Here is a 23,263-nt window from a genome sequence, read left to right as displayed (position 1 = left end):
GAGCCAGCCAGGCGCCTCTGGAAATCAAAATTCGAAAAAATATTCAGTCAGTACCCTCCTCCCCTAAAGGGCAGGACGGAAAGAACCAAGGAACCAAAAAGAAAAAGATGGGACAAAGACAAAATAAATAGCAAGATGTTAAATGTGAGTCCAATCATGTTCATAATTACATTAAAACGTAATTAGACTTAAAAAAGTAACTGGACTGTACTCTCCAAATAAAAAGTAGAGAAAGGATAAACAAATCTGCCATGGAAAGCAAAAGGATGGAACAAACACCATTCAAGCTACAGGCCTGAGTCTGGAGAGCTCTATTAATGTCAGATAAAGTAGACCTCAAAACAAGGAGCCTTGCTGGAAATAGAGGGACATTTCATAATAATAAAAAGTTCGATTCAGTAGAAAACACATAACAAATACGGATGCAGCTAACAGCATGACTTCTAAATACGTGAAGTAAACGTCGATGGAATTAAATCCACAGTCTTGGTTGGACGTTCGCACTCCCTCTTTCAGCAATTGTTAGAACTGGACAGTGAGTGTAACAGCACAAATAAACCACCTCGACTTAACTGGCATGTACAGAACACTACGAGCTGTAACTGCAGACTACATTCTCTGCAAGTGCTCCTGGGACGTTCAGCAGGACAGACCATGTACTGGGCCATACGATAGGGCTCAGAGTGAAAAGACTGAAATTTACACAATATGATCTCTGACCACAGTGAAATTCTATTAGAAATTAATTAACAATTGTGTGTCTTCTTTGAAGAAGTGTCTGTTCATGTCTTCTGCCCATTTCTTGACTGGATTATTTGTTTTTTGGATGTTGAGTTTGAGAAGTTCTTTACAGATCTTGAATCCCAGCCCTTCATCCATAATGTCATTTGCAAATATCTTCTCCCAAAACAAATAATTCAGTCAAGAAATGGGCAGAAGACATGAACAGACACTTCTCCAAAGAAGACATAAAAATGGCTAACAGACACATGAAAAAATGTTCAACATCATTAGCCATCAGGGAAATACAAATCAAAACCACAATGAGATACCACCTTACACCAGTCAGAATGGTAAAAATTAACAAAACAGGAAATAACAAATGTTGGCGAGGATGTGGAGAAAGGGGAACCCTCTTACACTGTCGATGGGAATGCAAGCTGGTACAGCCACTCTGGAAAACAGTATGGAGGTTCCTCAAGATGTTAAGAATAGAGCTACCCTACGACCCAGCAACTGCACTACTAGGTATTTACCCCAAAGATACAGACGTAGCGAAAAGAAGGGGGCACATGCACCCCAATGTTCATAGCAGCAATGTCCACAATAGCCAAATTATGGAAGGAGCTGAGATGCCCTTCAACAGATGAATGGATAAAGAAGAGGTGGTTCATATATACAATGGAATATTAGCCATCCGAAAGGACAAATATCCACCACATGCATCGACATGGATGGGACTGGAGGAGATCATGCTAAGTGAAATAAGTCAAGCAGAGAAAGACAATTATCATATGGTTTCACTCATATGTGGAACATAAGGAATAGTGTGGAGGAAAACAGGGGAAGGGAGGGAAAACTGGGAAGAAATCACAGAGGGAGACAAACCGTGAGAGACTCTGGACTCTGGGAACCAAACTGAGGGTTACAGAAGGGAGGGGGTGGGGGGATGGGGTAACCGGGTGATGGGTATTAAGGAGCGCACGTGTGGTGACAAGCACTGGGTGTTATACGCAACTAATGAATCGTTGAACACTACATCAAAAACTAATGATGTATTATATGTTGGCTAATTGAACATAATAAAAAAATTAATAGCAAGATATGTAGAAAACCCCTAAGTATTTGGAAATCTAAACACACACTTGTAGTAACTCATAAGTCAAGAAAGAGATCAAAAGAGAAAATATTTTGAATAATGAAAACAAATCACAATTTGTAGGACGCAGCTAAAAGTAGTGCTTATAGGAAACTTCTAGCTGTAAATGCTTCTATTAGAACAGAAGAAAGGCAGAAAACCAGTGATAGAGGTTTCTACCTTAAGCTGGAAAAAGAAGAGCAAAATAAACCCTAAATCACTACAGAGCAGACAAATATTAAAGATCTAAAAAGCCAGAAGTTCTATTAAAAAAAAAAAAAGACAAATCCCCAGCTAAACTGATGAAGGAAAAAGGAGGAGACAAACCAGGACAGGAAGATATCAGGAATGAAGAAGGGGCCAGCACTACAGATCCTACGGAAGTGAGAAGGATCAAGGAACATTATGAACCATCTATAACAATAAGATGGACAACCTGGGACGCAGCAGACATCTTTGAGAAAGAACATACTGAACTTGAAATGAAATATAAAGCCTTAATATTAAAAGTCCTATCAAAGAAATTGAATTTGTAAATCAAAACCTACCTGAAGCAAACTCCTGGCCCAGATGATTCAGCTGGCAAATTTTATTAAATCCAACTTTACAAAAATTTTTTGAAAATAGGAACAAAAGCTTCCCAACTTGTTTTTATGAGGCCAGCATAACCCCGATATCCAAACTGGACAAACACATTACAGAATAAGGAAATGATGCCCGTTATTCTGCATGAACATGGGTACAAAAGTCCTTAACAATGTTATTAGCAAAATAATATTAGCACATAAAATCTGGCAGTATATAAAAGGTTACTACATATATCATGACCGAGTTGGGGTTATCCCAGGATAATTTTAAATTTAATTAACTCTCGGTGTACTATTTGAAAATCAAAGTACTTTCATGTGTTAACAAAATAAATGAGAAAAGTCCCATGATTTCAGTAGCATACAGAAAAAGCAATTTTTAAAAAGCCATCATAAAACCCTGGCAAATCAGGAATAAGAGGTAACAGCAACTTGACAAAAGGCATTTATGGAAAAAGGTGCAGTGAATATCACATTTAGTACGAAAACACTCAACACCCTGCCCCTAAGATCAGGACCAAGGCAAGGACGTCCACTTTTATCACTTTTGTTCAACGTTATACTAGAAGTTCTAGTCAGTGCTACAAAGGCAAGAAGTAAAAAGGTGTAGCAGAGAGAAAACTTCACAAAGGACACGGTCGCTGATGTAGAAAACCTGCGGAATCCCAGAGTAAAGGAAGGCACCACGAGGGATAACTGGGTCTGGCAAGGTCAGTGCACAAAAGATCAATGCTACTGTTATACGCCACCAAGGAAGAGTTTGAAAATGAAATTCCAAAAATCCATTTACAAGACTGTCAAGCACTACTGACGTGAAGTACCTAGGAGTGAACTTACACCTGTTAGCACCTGTACCCTGAAAACTACAGAGCATCGCCGTGAAAAAGACCGGGAGAGAAAGCTAGGCCGTGTTCACACGCTGGAAAACTAACTCTCGTTGACGTAGAAATTCTTTCCAAATAGGTCTACGGATTCCTATCACAAGCCCAACGAGTTCTGGGGTAGAAAGTGACAAGGGTTCTAAAATGTGAGGAAGATAAAGGACTTAGCACGTCCAAGGTGATCTTGAACCAAGTCGAAGGACTTACACTCACGACCTCACTGCAAAGCTTGGCCGGAATAGCAACTACGCGGTACTGGCATCGGGACAGACAGATCAATAAACAGACCTACGCTTACACAGTCATTTTCGATAAAGGCATGAAAGCAATGCAGCGGGAGAAGGAAAGTCCGTGTCAGAACCACCGGGTAGCTGTGTAGAAAAAAGGGAGTCTGATCCCAACCTAACACCAGCCACAAAAAGCCACTCAAAATGGAGTATAGACCGAAGTGTAAAACCTAAAATTGTAACGTTCCTAGAAGAAAATAATGAGACTACAGGCACGACAGGAACGGTTCAGGGCTTCAAACCAGTAACCAGGAAGAAAAATGAGTATCTGTCTACAGGCTGCAATATATAAAGAACTCCCACAAATCAATAATAAAACTAACCACCCAAACAACAGTATATACAAAAGCACCCAACTGGAAAAAAAAAAAGAGTAGGCAGATTTGGACACTTCACAGATACATGAATGGCTGATAAACATGTAAAAAAAAAAAATGCTCACTACTCATCATCAGGGAGACGCAAAATGAGACTATGGTATAAATACCACCACGTACCCTTCGGAATGGCTACAATCAAATACGGACACCTCCGAATCTTGGTGCCAATGGAGAAGCCACCAGAACTGTCACACAGCATTGCTGGGAGTAAAATGGTTCAGGCACTTTGGAGTGACGGGAACATTCTGTATCTGGCTAGGCATTTGGGTTAGACAGGCATATGCATTTGTCAAAACTACCAAGTGGTACACTTGACACCTGTGTAGGTCCACGGTAGGAAAATTTTTGCCTACAAGACCCCAGAGTGAAATGTTAAGTTATCATTGTGGTAGCTTTTCAAGGTTTTAAAAGAGTCCTAAAGAGACCCAGAAGATTGCCTGTTCAGTTCGGTACTGGTAACTGACAATGACTAAGCTTTTAAATACGTGCCAGGTACTGCGCTAAATATTTTGCACAGCAGTCTCCTCGATCATCAAGAACCCTAAGGGGAGGGACCACCCCGCACCCCGTTTTACGGATGAACGAAGTGAGGCTCCGTACAGGTAGTACGGCCCTGTCATACAATACCTGCCACCTCAACACCCTGCACAGAATGAGCCTCCCCCCCACCCCCCACCGACTAGCCAGAATAATGCAAACTCAGTCTGCATGATGGAGAGGACGATTTTTGGCCAAATTCTAGTCTCCACAGTGTTTGGTGCGCCGGCGCTTTGCCCTGGGTGTTAAACCATTTCAAGCAAATGTAAGAGCGAGTGCTGGAACATTTGTAGGGAGGCTCATTTCTCACTTTTCTAGTCGGGCGGATTTTCCCATGGGGAAACATTTGTAAAATACAGTTCCGAGCTCGGGGGAGAGGCCTGCGGCCACGTGTGCGCTTTCTCCGGTCGGCTCACTTCCACGAAGCCTGTCCCAGGTGCTAGAGTCCCCGCTTCCCGGCAAAGCTTAGCTGCCTTCTCGAAAGCGTGGGACGTTTGGAGGGGCCGTGCACATTCCCAACTCCGTGCAGCTCCGCAAGGAGGAATTCTTGCCCTAAGAGCCTGACGCGTTTTGATACTTTGGTGTTAACCACCGAACTGATTTGGTGACTACAGATACTTCAGGACCCATCTTTTGAAAAACGCTGCTCTACGATATGTGCTGATTTACTGACATCACCACGCGGATGGGAGAACGTGTACGTACTAACAGAGGGCAGAGCAGACGGCGCCGGGACAAAGAAAACGTCCTGCGGGAAACACCCCAGTACTCTCAAAGTCTTGGGTTTACAACGGAAGTTGAGGAGTTACTCTAATTCTTCTTGGGAACACAGAACTCTCTTCTCACTTAGGCCTTTCTGATACAAACAGGCTAGAAGCTCGGTGCTTATTTTAACGGAGCTTGGACACAGAGACTGATGAGGCAGCAGCCAGAAATTTCCTTAATAAGCTACTTGCTTTGAATTTCAAGCTCTAGGCTTAAATTCTCTTTGAAGGAGTGATCAAGCCTTTCCTTCTTACCCGAGCGGGGAGGGGGAGGTCATACATGCAGAACCTGAGGTAGCTCTGAGGTTCCAGAAGCACCTCTGAGCCAGGTGGGAACTGCCCCCGAACTGGGCGGGCCTGCCGGCAGCTGCCACATTTACACTGCTCTCCGAACAACTGAGAAGGCCCACCGCCCTCTCTCAGACTGCTGTTGGGTGGCTTGGCGACTTGATACTACTGTCTTCTGTCGCCTTAAACCACCAGATGACAGCCCTATCGCCTGGGCTCAGTGCGAGGGACCCAGCGGTGGGGAAGACAAGAGAAACCCCTCAAGAGCAACATCGAACTCATATCCTCGTCAAGATCAGAATGAACAATACTGTATGTGGTTCCGCGGTGGTGCTGGGAGACACGAAATCAACCACACGTGGACTTCGGGTTCCTGAAATGTAAATTGTTTTAATATATTTAAAAGCACACAGAAGTCTCCTTGACTTATAAAAAAATAAATACATACATGACAGATTTATTCATGATCCTGGGGCTCTGAAGAGGTAAAACTTTCTAATGGATGTGCTGTGTCAGAGCAGAACAAACATGATCTGTTACGCACGCAGAAGCATATTCCAGTTGTAAATGCAAACTCCTTCAAGGATCAGAATGAACAAAGATCCGTCTTGCGCGGTGGAAAGCGTGCGCAGAGCCAGCGGACGAGGCTGGGTCCCGGCTCGGTGGGCTCTGACCAGCCAGTCTGCGACCCCGGGTGCCAGGGCAGGGGGCGGAGCCCAGCAGCCCCCAAGGCCGCCCCGCAGGCCAACCAGGCTTCTGAACGCACGCAGAGCCAAGGCCTCCCCCAAAGGCTGCACGAGGCTGTGACCGTGACGCACAGGAGCGATCGTTTTGTCCTGACCTGTGGCTCTGTCTTAAGTTTGAGAGCAGAAGACTCAGAAGGTGTGCTCGCTATTTTCACTGTAACACTGAGTGGAAATCGTGACCCTGCCCAGGAGCGCGGGGCTGAGAGAGAACACGAGACGCTGGCGCTGGGCTTCACTGGAGATGGGAGTACGGCCGCGCGAGCGTGCGCTCCCGCACCGGGCAACGGGGACATGCTCTCTCCGGCGGACGTGCTCTCCAGAGCCAGCCTGGCCTACACTACTGGACAACGCTGCATAAATGGGGACATGGGCATCAAGTTTTACCCCTGTAACACACAACATAAAAGAAAAATCCAGTCTCGTTAGTAGATAGCTAAATTCTGATTAAAACCTGAAATGTTTTTGCGTAATCGTCAATAGGCTGGAATGTATCTGATACGGTTGAATCTGTTGTTTCTTTGGCTATCTTTCAGTTAGATCTAGAAACTGTTTTGACACCCCTCCATCTTTTTTTCCTGTAGTTCTTAAATTGGGTAGCTCTCCTTCAGAAAAATTACCCACAGCCACCTTCCTAGGAGTGAGGACGGGCTTCTGAATAGAAGAGGCCTTCGGCGGAAATGGCATCTCCAAGGCCCACTGTTCGAATGGGATCTTTACACACCAGTACTGGTGTGAAGTGGAAGGATATCCCCTCCCTGTGCCACTCCGCCACTGGCTCGTTGGGGTTTATTACGATCCTCGAGCCCGCCTCCGAATGGGAAGTTGTGAACTCGCGGGGTGCCCGCAGGGACACTCGGCTGGCGTCTATGGTTTCTGTTGCGCAGGCCTGCGTCCCGGCCACGCGGGCTCCCGCGGCCACGGCGGCCAGCTGGTTGGCCCAGTGTCCGTCCACAGTTGCCAGGATGTGGTAGACCAGCGTGTGGAAATGGATCCTGGTGAGGTCCGAGGCTCTGCTTTTACTCCGCCCATGTTCCTTCAAGATCCAGAAGAGGATGTCACTGACCATGCCCACGTCAGGGACGCCATTCCAGGAAGAGAGAGAGGAGTGGGGTCCCGATGCCGCCTGGCTGAGGAACAGCAGCTCCTGCTCGTTCAGCCCCAGGGACGTCACCGCAGGAAAGACCTGCTAACGGAAACACAAAGGACGTCTCTTTCTGATGGACACCCAGCTCCTAAGAGGCCCGAGGACACAGCCCGGGACTACGGTCAGGGAAGGCAGGACGGTGTCTTTCTTCCTTCCCTGGAGACTCCCCGCCCCGGAAGCACGTGCCGGGGAAGTGACGGTCACAGGTCACTGCTTCCGCCATGACACCTCTAACCGCACCTTCATTATCACTTGGGATAACCCCAGAAAGTGGCAGTGACACTGCTGTGGCCTCGGTCTTCTGTTTTATTCACTCAAAGGGCAGAGGGGCACCTGCTTCCTATTTCTGTCCATGTGCGCGCCTGAGGCTTTGCACGCCTTCTGGTGGGACGGGGCTCTCGGTCCCCGGACGCCAGCAGGCGTCGTGCCGGGGAAGCAAAGGCCCTGGCAACATGCAGGGCCACGTGGTCCCGTGGACACAATACCAAGAAACGGGGAGGAAGTTTCCTGTTAGAGCTAAGCTCTGTAAGCAGGTGTGGGTTTGGGAAGGCCGTATTTAGTCACACGGTGTGCAAAGGGCACGACGGGAGCCGCTGAGCCGTCTCAGTCTTGAGGGGAGCCACTCTGTCGACCTCACTCTGACTTGGCTCTTCTGCCCTCGGAGCCAGAGAACCGCACACGGGGAATGTGTGAGGGAGAGGTGCCCCCGGAGGGAGGGAGTGTGGAACGGGTGTGTGCGCGCGCGCGCGTGTGTTTGTTATTTGAAACCAGCGGCCCGCACCTTTGCTCATGGGACAGCACCTCCGCTTACGGCACGTGCTGTAAGGCCCGGAGCGGGCGGCCTTGTTTTATCCTGTTCTTACCGTAACCCGCTCAGAGCGGGAGGAATCGCCTCCATTTACCAGATAAGGGGACTGAGGCTCAGAAAGGTTAAACAGATACACAGAAAATAAAATAAACACGGCTTTTTTAAAAAGTGGAAAGCTGACCTTAGAAGAGAAATGCAAATTAAAACCTCTGTTGAGAAACACCGAGTGCGAACCCCGCCGTCAACCGCGGACTATGGGTGGTGACTGCCTGTGTGAGTGTGGGACCAGGCGCTCACGGCGGCGACACTGAGGGCGACACTGCGGTCGGCGGGACACCGGCAGTGGGGAAGGCGGTGGCTGTGTGTGGCAGGTACCTGGGAACTCGCCACATGCTACTCACCTTTGCTACAAACTTGAAACTGCCCTAAAAAGTAAAGTCTATTCAAACAACCCACAATTATTCTCAACTATTTTTCACCCATCAGATTGGTCAAAGAATGCGCGTCTCTAATCCCGTTCTGGTGGCAGGTACGAGGAAATGAGCGCTTGTGAAGAGCTCTTGTGCAGGTGAACGGGCCCAGCTCTCGCGAGGGCATCTTGGCAGCACTCAACTTACAAAGGCCTTTCCTGCTCCACCCGGCACCGTGCTCCTGCGAACTCATCACACACGTACCGGCTCACAGGGAAATGAAAGTCATGGACAAAGTTCTCCGCTGCACCTCCGTCTGGGACAGCAAAGGCCAGAAACCAAGATGCCCAAAAAGACGGTGCAGGGGTCTTAACCCGGACCCCCGTGCAGGGTGAAGAACCTGGGGGCCCCGCACGTTCCCTTTCATCACCTGGCTGTGAAAAGATAGCATGCTCCCCAGTGATGACAGAGAAAAGGCCTCCAAAATCCAATCAGTGAGAAAAAGCACTGTGCAGAACAGTCCATATTCAGTACACTGTGCTGTCTTTGGGGGTAAAAGAGACCAGACCTTAAGGATGTACTCCCACATCTGCTTCTGTTTGTACAGTGACTCTGGAGTGAGGATGAAACCAAGAAGATTCCTAACGGCGGGTACAGGTGGTGGGAGGGAGACTTCACTGTGTATCTTAGTATTATTGGGGTTTGAACCAGATGAATATATTACCCATTAAAAAGGTTAAATAATAATACAATAAAAGGTTACATAACTTGCTTAAGTGCATAAAGCTAGAAAGTGGCAAAGCTGGCATTCCAACCCCAGCTTCCAAAGCCTGTGCCGTGAAGCACGTGCTCCTGGGTCTGCTCACCGCTGCCATCCAGGGGCAGGAGTCCAACACCTGGCTGCCTGGTGGTGAGGGAGTGAAGCTCCCCCAAAGTTCCTCTCCTCTGAGCTTCCGGAAGTTCAACTGAAAGCAGCTAAGCTGGGCCTTCTGTTTTCTCCTTTGGGTGCGACCACAAAAACCATTCATGTCCAACTTCTCCATTCCAGGAGAAACGGGACGCTGCCGTATTTCTAACCCAGTAGGAGATCCTGTTCCAGAACGGCCCTGGCTCCTTATCTGGATCTCCGTGGACCCAGGTCTGAGTGATAGATCACCCACACCTCAGTGAGCCAGCCCCTGAGCCCCAAGAGCTGGCCCCACTGGACAAGGGTGCTTCTCTGCGAGGCCCCCCGGGCTGAGGGCCCCAGAAGGCCGCACATGCCGCCCCCGTGGTTACCTGATGCACGATGCTCCTCATGAGCTCCTTGTTGGTCATGCTGGCCAGCTCGAGGTGAACTGGAATGCCAGTGGGGAGGTCGGAAATGGAGGTCACGACCTGCCAGGAGAAGAGCGCAGTGGTGCCATTAGAAACAGAGCTCACACGAGAGGGAAGAACGGGTCAAGGCCAAGAGGCGGTGCCTTCGGTCACTGCCTTTTTTGCATCATGATGAAAGCTCTAAGCCCCGGGGTCACCACAGCCTCCAGACGAGGGACGCTCTTGTGGACATGGAGGCGCCGGGGTCACAGACCCTGGGGACCAAGAAGCACCCCTGTGCGCTCGGGGGGCAGCCTATTCCTGGGGGCCTACCCCGAGGAACCGCAGCACAGCGGATGTGAAGAAACACGACACACGACACAGAGCACGCAGACCACACACACGGCGGCTGGAGCCACACGCAGCGTAGCGCGGGGCGCAGAGGCTCAGGCAAGAGGAAGCTCCACCCTGTCCTGCTCACGCCCGCGCCCGGGGGAGTACCGGGACCGAGGACCAGGCAGCACGAGCTGCAGACGCCAAGAGCGGTGGGAACCTGAGGACAACCGCTAGCCGAGGTCAGCGAGAGTCCGTGACGGTGCTATTACCTCCAAGAGCCTCTTCCTCTGGAGCTCCTTGCTCTGTCCCTCCATCATGTGCAATCCCGAGAGGACCACCAGGTCTGGATGAAACTCCTCCAGGCTAGACACAAACACTTCCAGCATATTCATGGCCCCGTTGGAGAGGTCGTGGGAGAAGATGAATCGGTTGGCATGGGGAGCTTTTAACTGGCCCCACTCCTCCCCTAGAAAAGCCCAGTCAACACAATGGGAAGAAAAGGAAGAGGCTTTAAGTCTCCTAGCTGTGGGGGCTGGAGGGGGCCTCACTGGAGCCCCGGCTCTGGGCAGGCTGGCTTCCGGCCGAGGGGAGCCCAGCTACGATGGCCTAGCCAAGCACGGCGCTGCATCCAGGAGGATGGTGGTCAGTAAAGAGACAAATCAACCAGACCCCAACCCCAGCCCAACAAAACAACAAACACAGCATGGGCGCTCTATGCCTTTGTCAACGGGCTGCCAATGAGTCCCAGGAGAGCTCTACTGCTGGCTGAGCTCTCACATACAGGATGCCTGTGTTCCTTCCCGGTTACAGAGCACAACCTCCAAATACCAGCATCCAGTGCACACCGTGCACATCCCTCCATACGGACACGCTACCTTTCTCGAAGCACTTCCCACCTCACAGCCGGGCCCCGAGCACCTTTCATGCAGCTGGGACCCACGGAGGCTGGAATTCCACGAGTTAAGCTGACTGCAGCCCCACCTCCCCGCTGCCCACTCGTGCTTCCCCGGCATTTGATCCAGAAACTACCAGCGTCTGGCTGCTCCAGCCTCCTCTGAGCGAGCTGCTTTGGAATAACGCCTGCTCGAGACCAAGTTCAAGTGCTACTTCCTCCCGAGGTGGCTGCTGCGGAGGTGCATTTTCCCTGCTTCGAGCACCCACAGGTTTCCCTTCACGTGGTTTGGGGAATATCGTTTTGCTCTGAGCTATGTCTTCTACGGTTCTGAACAAGGATTCAAGCTTACGCCATTACTAAACTTTTCACGCACGTGCGCCGCATCTCCCCAGACAGACCGCCAGCTCTTCGACGGGAACACTGTCCGTCTCCGATGCTCAAAGTACCCGGCACAGGCCCGCAGGGAGGGCCCGCTCAGCATCTCCCCAACTGAGCCGGTCCGAGGGAGGCTACGCCCACCCTTGGCTGGGTCTTCTGGTGGGGGGAGCAGGTGGGGATCTCCACCCACAGGACTGGCTCTCCCCACAGGCCCTGCGTCAGAATCTCCTGGGGAGCTGAGTTTTCAACGTGCAGGCGGTGAGGCCCACCGAAGGAGATCCTGATGAGCACGTGGGTGGAGAACTACCCACGCAGACCCCACAGCGGCCAAGCATTTGAGAGGCGTGTGCTGTGGCCGGGAGTCCTAAAGCAGGGCAGGTGACAGAGGCCTCCCCCGGTTCTCCTGATGAAGCCTCACCACTCTTTCTTCTCCCGAGGCTTGGCAGCAAATCTTGAAACTCAGTCAGCGCAAGGGCCACCTAGGCTCTGCAACTGCTTAGATGACTCCCCCTGCCCCCCAACCAGCATGGAGGTGCTTCCGGAGACCGAGGGGCAAGGATTTAGGATCCGGGTTTATACGGCTTTCCCTCCAAGTAAAGAATCCATGTCATTTACAAAATTAGAGTTCATACACTGAAAGCTAGTTTTTCACTGGTTTCTATCATAGTTACTGGACATTCCCTCAGAAAGCTTTTCCCCAAGGCAGACAAACCACAGCAGAGGGTTTCCTCATACTGCAGGCTGACTTGCTAACTGCCGCCAGCAAACTGTCCTTCCTACAACAGGCCTCTCTGAACAGAAGCCTTGCCTCTCCACGGGGAGTGTGCGTGCGTGCGCCGGGCTTACTCTGGACCAAGGATCACGACTGCCAGAGCCCACCTTTCCTCTACCGTGAGTTCACTTTACTGAATCCAGTCCTCTGAAAAACATTTTATATGTGGGTCATTTACATAAAAATCTATGAAAGCAGAAAAAGACATTTCCTATTTACTAAAGCCCAACACCATGGTTATGTTGGTTACAATGCCACATTCCTTTAATTCCTGGTCCATGTCTTATCATTTGTCCAAAGAAAACACCCAATAATGGTCCACACCGCTGAGTGCAACACTCCGACCCTGTTTTATCTCCAAAGACCCAAAGCGAGGGCGGCCCCCCCTGCGAAGCCTTTCCCAACTCTGCCAACTCCAGCAGACTCGGCTGCTTCCTCCCCTGGGCCACTGTTGGTACCTCTTAAGGACGGGGCACATGATTTTGTAATCATCTGCTCAAGAGCCCATGCCCTGCAGTGAGCTGTGAGCTGAGCACAGGGCCCGCGCCTTCTGTCACCAGCTGGTCCTGCCTCACACCGTCCCCGCATGCAGCGTGTGAACAAATGAATGAGCAAAGAACAAGCGAATGAGAGGAAAGACTGAGGACTTCGATGGCCTGTGACAACAAAGAATATGGGTATGACTCCAAATCCAACATCTTCCCCACCGACAAGACTCCGCACAAGGGGAGAAATCCACATCAGAGTCCTCCCGAGGGCAGGACCTGGGACTGCCCCTCCCGGAGCGAAGCTGCTGAGAAGCGCCTGACTTCCGCAGGAGAGCCACGCGGCATTCCAAGTAAATGAATCTCCTCAGGGAAAAAGTGAGAGAGGCAAAATAAATAGGCCTCTGCAAGGCAAAGACAAGGAGGGACGTGGAGAGCTGCTCCCTGGCTGTTCCCACGGGACACAGGACATGGAGCGAGCGGCCTGAGAGGCGAACCGACTGGAACGCAGACAGGGAGAGCCTGGAACCTCAAAAACCCCGTTCTCACTGAGCTCGGAAAGTGTTTCTCCGAGCAGTCCCTCCTCTCCATTTACCGTCCTGCCCTTCGGCCACTAGGTCAGCAAAACCCGTGTGTGACTCAGTGGGTCCCCAGCCCAAAGCCTGAAAGCAAGCTTCCCTGGGCCAGTCTGGCAGGGGAAAAGGAGGAAACCATCAGTGACGAATCCTCTATGGGAATTTATTCATCTACGTTTGAGAGAAGCTGGGGATGGATTTCTGTGAAGACAAGTGATCTGAGGGCTTCTGCCACCAGACTAGGTTCCCTCCAGGGGTCAGTGAAAATGTAACTTCACGTAAAATTTCATGGGAGGCCTTGCTTTGTACTATCAAAAATAAGGCATAAAAAAGAAAAACTAAAGTGTGGGGTTTATAAAACCAAGGATGGAGACAGTCTCCTTTCAAGACAAGCTGTGCCGTCTGCTTACCTCCACACGAGGCACAGCTGTCAAATCCGACAGCAAAACCTGGTTGAAGAGAGCAGTCTCTCGCCCTGCAGTCACCAGGGAAGACGATAGAAACCAGAACCAGGAAGGTCCCCAGGTCATGAGGTGAGCGCCGGCAGGGTGAAGGGAGAGGAATCTGGAACTGGCGGCAGCAGCACCTCCAAGGCACATCTTTAGCTCTTCTAGACCCTTCCAGTCAACGGTCCTGTTCATGCCTTTCACTGAAGGAGCTCACGGTGCTTCTGAACCCTTACCACAATCTTCAAGCAGTAAGAACTATCATCATGAGTTTCTGAGAAACTCAAAACTTGCGTATCATTAAATGTGAACTGCCTACTGCAACGTTCTGTCCATATGTTCAGACCAAGCGCTTCCGAACTTCCTGATTCCAATAAGCACCCAAACGAGAACCAGAGACAGACAATTCTTTTTTTCCGCACAGAGAAAAACGTAGCTTTCAAGAAGCGCTCTAGTTCCTATCTCACACTAATTACTCTAGTAGGTGAGGTTCCCTTCATCGACTTGGAAGCAGTTCACCGAAGCCTATTAAAGTGGAGCTTTAAGGGACCAATTAGTCTGTTGAGATGCTGGAGGCTTTAACTTGAGTTAATAATGTGTTGAGTCAGAAATTCAAGAGTCTGAGTTCTGAGCAGAGGAAAGAGACCACAGCAAATATGCAGAATTAAATAAACAGAGTCAAAATATGTTTAGGCAGTTAGGATTCTCTAGGAATCAGAACTGTAGTCTCTGAGACACACAATCCGCTGGGAGATGCCGGAGGGGCTGGATTTGGACTGATGAACCCTGGCACGCTGTATAATGGGAAATAATGTGAGTGTCGCTACATACAAACACTTCCACACCCAACGGAAAATAAAATGCTTCAAAGGAAGTTTGCCAGAGGCCTGGAATCAATCCCAACCAGCTTGGAACAGCTGGCCAGAAAAGCCCGGGGCAGAATCCAGCACAGCGCTGAACAGATGTTTACCTGCCCTTCTCTTTCCTTAGTAATACAGAAAAACTTTGTATGTGTGTGTTTAACACATTTTCATTTTTACTCAAGATGCCGGTTTTCCTAGAGCCTAATTTCTCTTGGGTTCAGATCAGTTCGGTCTGTAGATCTGGGAATTTTCTTCACTGTTCTAATACTCTCTACTCTTGAGACCATGGCCAGTATCAGCTCAGCAGAACTGAGAGGAAATCTTCAGTAAGGCAAGAAAGGGTCCTGCCAACTCACAAAGATCAGCTGCGACCAGTCACACCCCAATCTGACAACACGGTCCCCTGTCCGGTCTCACACCGTTACTTACTCATTGCTCTTACCTGCTTGATATTCTAAAATTAGGTGGAACTCATCCACTTCCTGCAATGACTGTGGAGGAACAAATACGTTATCGTCAAGAAGTTCATGCAGCTTTGGACCAACTGGACCGCAAAGAAGAACCTGGAGACAAGATATAGGAAATCTATCAGGAGACCTGTCCCTTTCCCCATAGAACCTATACAGTAACCGAAAAGGTACATCCACGCCACTTCTATGCATTTCAACAAAAAACTGACACCCCAATCTAATTTTAAAGGCTTTTGGTCTGGAGGTCTGTAGCAGAGGGGCTATTAGCAGGGCTTGGGCCTCTGGAGGGAATGGCCACCAGAAATGCGGGGCTGACAAAAACCCGAGTCATACCTGTTAGATACCTACGTAGCTGTGGGATCTCATACACTCTTCAAGTGACTGAATATTTGTGTCTTCCGCCAAATTCCAATGTTGAAGCCTAACTGCCAGTGTGACAGTATTTGGAAATAGTGCTTTTAGGAGGTAATTAAGGTCAAATGAGGTCATATGGGTGGGGCCCTAATCCAGGAGGACTGGTGGCCTCATAAGAAAAGGAAAAGGGAGAGAGAGAGAGAGAGATCTCTCTTTCCAAATATACCCACTGAAGATAAGGCCACGTGAGGACACACCAGAAGGTGGCTGCAAGCCAGGAAAGAAGCCCTCACCAGAAACTGGACCACGTTGGAACCCTGACCTTGAACTTCCCGGGCTCAGAACTGTGACAGAATAAACTTGTGTTGCTGAAGCTGCCCAGCTCATGGCATTTCGTTATTGCGGCTGTCGAAGCAAACGAAGACACATCCCGCCCCCACTTTCTTTTCTTTACTCACTCATCCTACGTAGGCAAACAGTTACGGCCCGTTGTCTGCTCGGAGCTGCCAGATGAAAACAATTCTGCTTGAATTTTACACAGTATAGAAAAGAGCCTCAGGGTCACAATATGCCGCCCCCCAATCACAGGCCCTAATTTGTGGGATCAAGCTCCCTACTGTACTTGGCTGTTATGTGAGCAGGAGAGCCTTCCAGAGATGGGAATTAAAGAGCACCTCGATTCAGCAAATTGGAGGGGAGGTGCTCTGAAACGTTCCCTAAACCTTTTCTTCAATTCCAACCCAGGCCTCTCCCTGGCTTTTCCTTCTAGAAGTCATCTCACATCTACTGCTGTTCCTCAGTTCCAACCAGCTGCTGCCCCTGCCACCCCAGCTCCGGACCCCACTCACAGCCAGGCCAACGTGCTCCACACCACAAACAGTGAGGGCTCGGACAGGGATGCGAAGGAACGTCCTCAGAGATAGTCAACACCACTTCGGATTTAATATGCCCCACCCAGAAACTTCAAAAGGCATTCTACTTGCTAATTAACTGCGTGTCTGTACAGCTCCCGCTTTACTTCTTTTCTCTAATTCCTGGCCAGAACTTCAGCCTCCAAGATGAGAGACCACGGGCCAAATTTACTCTCCTGCCCAAAACAGCAACAGAGACAGACAAGGTATATGAAACAATGGTTTTTACAACATTTGGACACAACAACAAAGGACAGTGATCCCTAACAGGAAAAAAAAAACCGAACTGAGTTAAGACCTACAAATGCCGCAAATTACGGTAAAAGAGTCCCCAGATACACAAAATATGAAAGAGTTCATCGTCAGTAGACCCAGACTATAAGAAATGTTAAAGGAAATCCTTCAGGTAGAAGTTAAATGATACCAGATGGAAATAAAGATCTAAACAAAGGAATGGGGGCACCAGAAACGGTAACTCTGGGTAAGTACATAGGATCTTTCTCTTATTATTTAAATCTCTTTAAAAGATAATCAACTGCTTACAGAGCAATATTAACAACCCAGGATGAGGTTTATGACACACACACAGAAGTAAACCGTATGACAACAATGCTATAAAGACCAGAGAAGACAAATGGAAGCATCTACTTACTATCAAGTCCTTAGATCATACATGAGATATGGTATCACTGACACCAGATCGTGATGGCTAAAAACGTGCACTACGGATCTTAAAGCAACCACTAATAACAAAGAGTTATAGCTAATAAGCCAGAAGATAATATGAAAGCACAGAAAGTCAAAAGAGTGCAGAAAAAGAGGAAAAAGGGAAGATAAAGAGGTGGGACAAACAGAAAACAAAGAGCAAGATGTCAGACTTAGACCTAATCTAATCTATTAACAGACACATCCAGTACAAATGGCCTAAACAGCCCAATTAAAGGAGACTGTCAAAGTGAATTAAAAAGCAAGCCCCAAATATATGCTGCCTACAAGATATGCATTATTTCTTAATTATGAAATCTAAGTCACCATTTTATTTACTTTGAAACAAACTAGTATGTTGTTGTTTTTATCTGGACATATTATTACTACTATCATTTTAATTTATTTTTTATTGAAGTAAAGCTGACACACAACGTTACATTAGTTTCAAGTGCACGATACAGTGATGCAACAAGTCTATGTTATGCTGTGCTCACCACTAGGGTAGCTACCCCTGCCTCCACACGACACTGGAACAATACCATTGACTAGCATAGCATTCCCTATGCTGCACCCTTCATCCCCATGACTTTTTCATTCCATAACTGGACACCTGTACCTCCCACTCCCCTTCATCCATTTTGCCCATCCTCCCACTGCCCTAAAAATGCATTTTAAATATAAAGACACCAATAGGTTAAAACGGAAAAATGGAAAAAGATGTCACACTGACACTAATCAAAAGAAAGCTACAATGGCAATTTTAATCAAAACAGATTTCAGAGTAAAGAAGATTATGAAATGATTTTCTTTATCTCTGGCAATGATAAAGAGGTCAAGTCATGGAAAGGATATAACAATCATAAATGGTTAGGTATGCACTTAATGACAGGGCCTAAAAACACATGAAGCACAAAGTTACAGAACTGTAAGGGAAATAGGTAGGTCCACAACTATAGATGAGGACGTTAATACTTGCCTATCAATAACTGATAAATCAAATAGACACAAAATCAGTAAGAAAACAGAAGACCTAAACAACACTACCAACCAACTTGGCCTGACATTTACAGAACATTCCATCTAACACCATCACACTATATGTGCTTTTCAAGTGCACAAAGAACTTTACTAAGATTAGAAGTGCCTGGGTGCCTCAGTTGGTTAAGTGTCTGCCTTTGGCTCAGGTCATGATCTCAGGGTCCTGGGACTGGGCTCTCTGCTTGGCAGGGAGTCTGCTTCTCCCTCTCCCTCTGCACACCCCCCCATTCTCCATGGCATGCATGCGCTTGCTCTCTCTCTCAAATACATAAATAAAAATCTAAAAAAAAAAAAAAAAAGAACTTTACTAAGATATACCATATTCTAGGTCATAAAAAAAAGTCTTAATAAATTTAACAGGCATCAGAGAAGCATATTCTCTGACCACGATGTAATTAAAATAGAAATCATTAGCAGAAAGGTATCTGGAAACACCCCCAAGTATTTAGAAATGAGTTCACACACTTATAAATAGTTCATGGAAGGGCTATCAAACAGCCCATCTCAAGAAATCACAGGGTTATTAGCACTTTGAATTGAATGAAAAGAAAACTACAAGGTATAAACATCTGTGGGATGCCTCTACAGAGGTACTTAAGGGGAAATTTATAGCACTAAACACCTGTATCAGAAAATAAAGTCTCAAATCAATGACCTCAGCTTCTACCTTAAACTAGAAAAAGAGCAAGTTAAACAACATGAACAAAACTAATGAAATACAAAAGAGAAAAACAATAGAGAAAAATCAATGAAACCTAAAGCTAATTATTTATTGCAAAGATCAGCAAAATTGGTAAAACTCTAAGCAAACTGATGGGGGGGGGCGGAGATCACAGGGGAAGTTGCAGAGATGAAAGATCACGAGCCCACCTCCTCCCACAGACACGCCGAGCTGCAGCAACATATGGAGCGACTCTCTCTGAGAACCACCTGAAGACCAGCAAAACACCTCTTCCACACCGAAGACGGGAAGAGAAAGACATACTGGGAAGGGCAGAGGGCACAGAGTCTGGCTGGGAACCAAACCCCCGGCGTCCTGACCCACAAGTGGGAGGGATATCACAGGTGTGGAGGCCCTCCCTGAGGGGTTCAAAACCTACACCGGGCAGCCCCTGCCCTAGAGATCTGCACTGGCAAGAGGAGCCTCTATGATGTCTGGCTTTGAAAATCTCCTGATAGCGTTCAATTTAATTAATGGTCATAGAGATGTTCACTGAACTTGGGAATGGATGAACTCAGTGCAAACTTCAACAAACAGACAGAAAATATAAAGAGCTAATCAGAGCTGAGCAATAATTGCAATGAAAAATACACCAGAGGGAATCGACAGCAGATTGGAGGATGCAGAAGAATGGATCAGTGCTCTGGAAGGCAGGTAGTAGAAACCATCCAAACTGAACCGCAAAAGAAAGAAGAACGAAAAAAATGAGGACAGATTAAGGGACATCTGGGACAGTGTCAAGAGAAATAACATTAGCATTATAGGGGTCTCAGACAAAGGGACAGAAAACTTATTTGAAGACGTAACACTGAAAACTTCTCCAGCCTGGGGGAGGAAACAGACAGCCAGGTCCAGGAAGCACAGAAACCCCCAACAAGATGAAGCCAAGGAGTTCCCCACCAATACACATAATAATTAAAACGTCAAAAATTAAAGAGAAAAATCTTTAAAAAGCAGCAGGAGAAAACAACTAGTTATGCACAAAGGAACACCTATAAGACTACTGGCTGATTTTTCAGCAGAAACTTTGCAGGCCAGAAAGGAGTCATATGATACACTCAAAGTGGTGAAAGGAAAACACCTATGACCAGAGATACCAAGGATATGGTACCCTGCAGAACTGCCATTCAGAAATGGAGCGATAAAGAGTTTCCCAGACAAACAACAGTTGAAAGGAGTTCACTACCACTAAACTGACCTTATAAGAAATGTTAAAAGACTTCTTTAAACAGAAATGAAGAGGCCATAACTAGAAGAAAATTATGAAAGAAACAATCTCACTGGTAAAAGCAAACATACAGTAAGGCGGTAGATCAGTCACTTACAAAGTTGGTGTGAAGGTGAACAGACAAGAGTAAAATCAACTAAATCTATAAAAACTAGTTAAGAGACACATAAAAATTTTTAAAATGTAAAATATGATGCCAAATAAATAAAACATGGGGGAGGGGGAGTAAAAATATAGTGCTTTTAAAATGCGTCCAACCATCAACTTAAAATAGACTGACTACTATATACGTGGGATGTTCCATACGAACCTCATGAACCGCAAACCGAAACCTACAACAGATACACAAAAAATAAAGCAATCCAAGCACAACACTAAAGAAAGCCATCAAATCACAAAAGAGCAAAAGAACGGAGAAGAACTACAAAAACAACCAGAAAACAACTAACAAAATGGCAATAAACACATAATTACTTTATGTAATTATCAATAATTACTTCAAATATAAATGCACTAAATGCTCCCATCAGAAGACACAAGGTGACTGAATGGATGAAAACACCAGAACCATCAATACGCTGCCTACAAGAGACTCACTTCAGCCCTAAAGATAAATACAAACTGAAAGTGAAGGGATGGAAAAAGATATTCCATGCAGATGGAAACAAAAAAAGCTGGAGTAGCAATATTAAATGAGATAAAATAGACTTTAAAACGAAGACTATCATGAGACAAAGAAGGGCATTACATAATGATAAAGGGGCCAATCCCACAAGAGGATTTGACAATTATAAATACCTATGCACCCAACATAGGAGACCTAAATATATAAAGCAAATATTAACAGACATAAAGGGAGAAATTGACAGTAATACAATAACAGTAAAGGATTTTAACACCCCACTTACATCAACGGATAGATGACCCCAACCAAAAATCATAAGGAAAGTGGCTTTGAATGACAAATTAGACCAGGTGGACTTAACACATATATACAGAACATTCCACCTATAAATAGCAGAATACACATTCTTTTCAAGTGCATATGGAACATTCTCCAGGATAATTCATATGTTAGGCCACAAAACAAGTCTCAATCAATTTAAGAAGACCAAAATCACATCAAGCATCTTTTCAGACTACAACGGTATGATAACTGGAAATCCATTCCAAGAAAAAAAGTGGAAAAAAACAACCACTGTGGAGGCAAAACAACATGCTACTAAACAACCAATGAGTCAACAAAGAAATCAAAGAGGAAATTAAAAAAAATACCTTGAGATGAATGAAAATGGAAACACAGTATTTTAAAATCTTTGAGGCACAGCAAAAGCAGTTCTAAGAAGGAAGTTTACAGCAATACAGCCTACATCAAGAAATAAGAAAAACTCAAATAAACAATTAAACATTGACCTAAAGGAACTAGAAAAAGGATAATAAACAAATCCCAAAGCAGAAGGAAGGAAATGATACCAAAGAGCAGAGCAGAAATAAATGAATAGAGACTAAAAGAACAACAGAAAAGACCAGTAAAACTAAGGATTAGTTCTCTGAAAAGGGAGAAGTGATAGACTTTTAACCAGAGTTATCAAGAAAAAAAGAGGGGACTCAAATCAATAAAACCAGAAATGAAAGAGAAGTGTCACAGCTGACACCACAGAAATACAAAGGATTATGAGACTACTATGAAAAATTATGTGCCAACAAATTAGAAGAAACGGACAAATTTCTGGAAACTATCTTCCAAGAGTGAAACAGGAAGAAACAGAAAGCCTGAACAGACCAATTACTAGTAATGAAATTAAATCAGTAATCAAAATACTTCCAACAAACAAAAGTCCAGGATCAGAGGACTTCACAGGTGAATTCTACCAAACATTTAAAGAACAGTTGTAATCTCTTTCTCAAACTATTAAAAAAAAGAGAGAGAGAGAAAGAAAGGAACATGTCCAAAGTAATTCTACCAGGCCAAAGACACTGATACCAAAACCAAAGACACTATAAAAACAGAAAATTATAGACCAATATCACTGATGAACAGATGCAAAAATCCTCAACAATATATTAACAAACTGCATTTCAAATACATTAAAAAGATCATTCAGACTAGCCTCAGCAATCAGACAACAAAAAGAAATAAAAGGCATCCAAACTGGCAAGGAAGAAGTCAAAGTGAGGTTTGCTGGAGGAAGGGAGGCAGGGGGATGGGCTAAACGGGTGATGGGTATTTGGAGGGCACTTGTGAGGAGCACTGGGTTTTGTATGTAAGTGATGACTCATAGAATTCTACTGAAACTAATATTACACTACATGTTAACTAACTGGAATTTAAATAAAAACTTAAAGAAAAAGAAGCACAACTAAGAATGATGGATAAAACAAAAATGAAAAAAAAAACAACAATAACAATAAAATTTCAAATGTGCATGTTCTGGCAAGATAGCTAGAAATCCTGACTCTAGAAAATGAAGAATCTAGACATTAAAAACAACCATTCACCACAACCAAGTGGGATTTATTCCAGGGATGCAAGAATGGTTTAATTTCTGCAAACCAATCAACATGATACACATTAACAAAATGAAGGATAAAAATCGTATGATCATCAACAGATGCAAAAAAAAGCATTTGACAAAATTAATATAAAAACTTTCAACAAAGTGGGTATAGAGGAAACATAAGTCTCCATAATTAATGCCATCGTATATGACAAGCCCACAGCTAACATCATACTCAGTGGATCAGGAACAAGACAAAATCAGGAACAAGGCAAGGATGCATTTCTCACAACTTTTATTCAATACAGTACTGGAAGTCCTAGCCACAGCAGTCAGAGAAGAAAAAGAAATAGAAGGCATCTAGACTGTCAATGAAGAACTAAAACAGTCATTACTTGCAGATGACATAATACTATATACAGAAACCACCAGGGACTCCACCAAAACACTGTGGCATCTAATAAATGAATTCAGTAAAGTCACAGTACACAAATAAAATAAATATACAAAAATCCATTGCATTCTATACGGCAGCAAACTAGCAGAAAGAGAAATTAAGAAAAAAAATCCCATTTACAATTGCATTAAAAAGAATAAAA

At 46.0% G+C, this 23,263-nt stretch overlaps 1 protein-coding gene across 3 annotated transcripts in view; it reads right to left on the bottom strand.

Moving 5' to 3' along the window:
- Positions 1-5,952: 5,952 nt before the first annotated feature.
- ADPGK (ADP dependent glucokinase) overlaps positions 5,953-23,263 on the bottom strand; it is a 34,266-nt gene continuing 16,955 nt past the window's right edge. For 2 of the 3 annotated variants that reach the window (XM_040643019.1, XM_040643021.1), the window contains 4 exons: positions 15,179-15,299; positions 10,592-10,788; positions 9,969-10,067; positions 5,953-7,514 (listed from right to left, as the gene is read on the bottom strand). In XM_040643019.1, the coding sequence (XP_040498953.1) occupies positions 6,960-7,514; positions 9,969-10,067; positions 10,592-10,788; positions 15,179-15,299 (972 nt within the window). In that variant the 3' untranslated portion in view covers positions 5,953-6,959. The remainder of the gene's footprint in view (positions 7,515-9,968; positions 10,068-10,591; positions 10,789-15,178; positions 15,300-23,263) is intronic. The other variant, XM_040643020.1, reaches the window with a different exon arrangement.

The sequence above is a fragment of the Ursus maritimus genome, unplaced genomic scaffold (genome assembly GCF_017311325.1).
Source record: "Ursus maritimus isolate PB19 unplaced genomic scaffold, ASM1731132v1 scaffold_27, whole genome shotgun sequence".
NCBI lineage: Eukaryota > Metazoa > Chordata > Mammalia > Carnivora > Ursidae > Ursus > Ursus maritimus.
The sequence above is the reverse complement of the archived record's forward strand: the minus strand, read 5'-3'. Positions and strand labels throughout refer to the sequence as shown.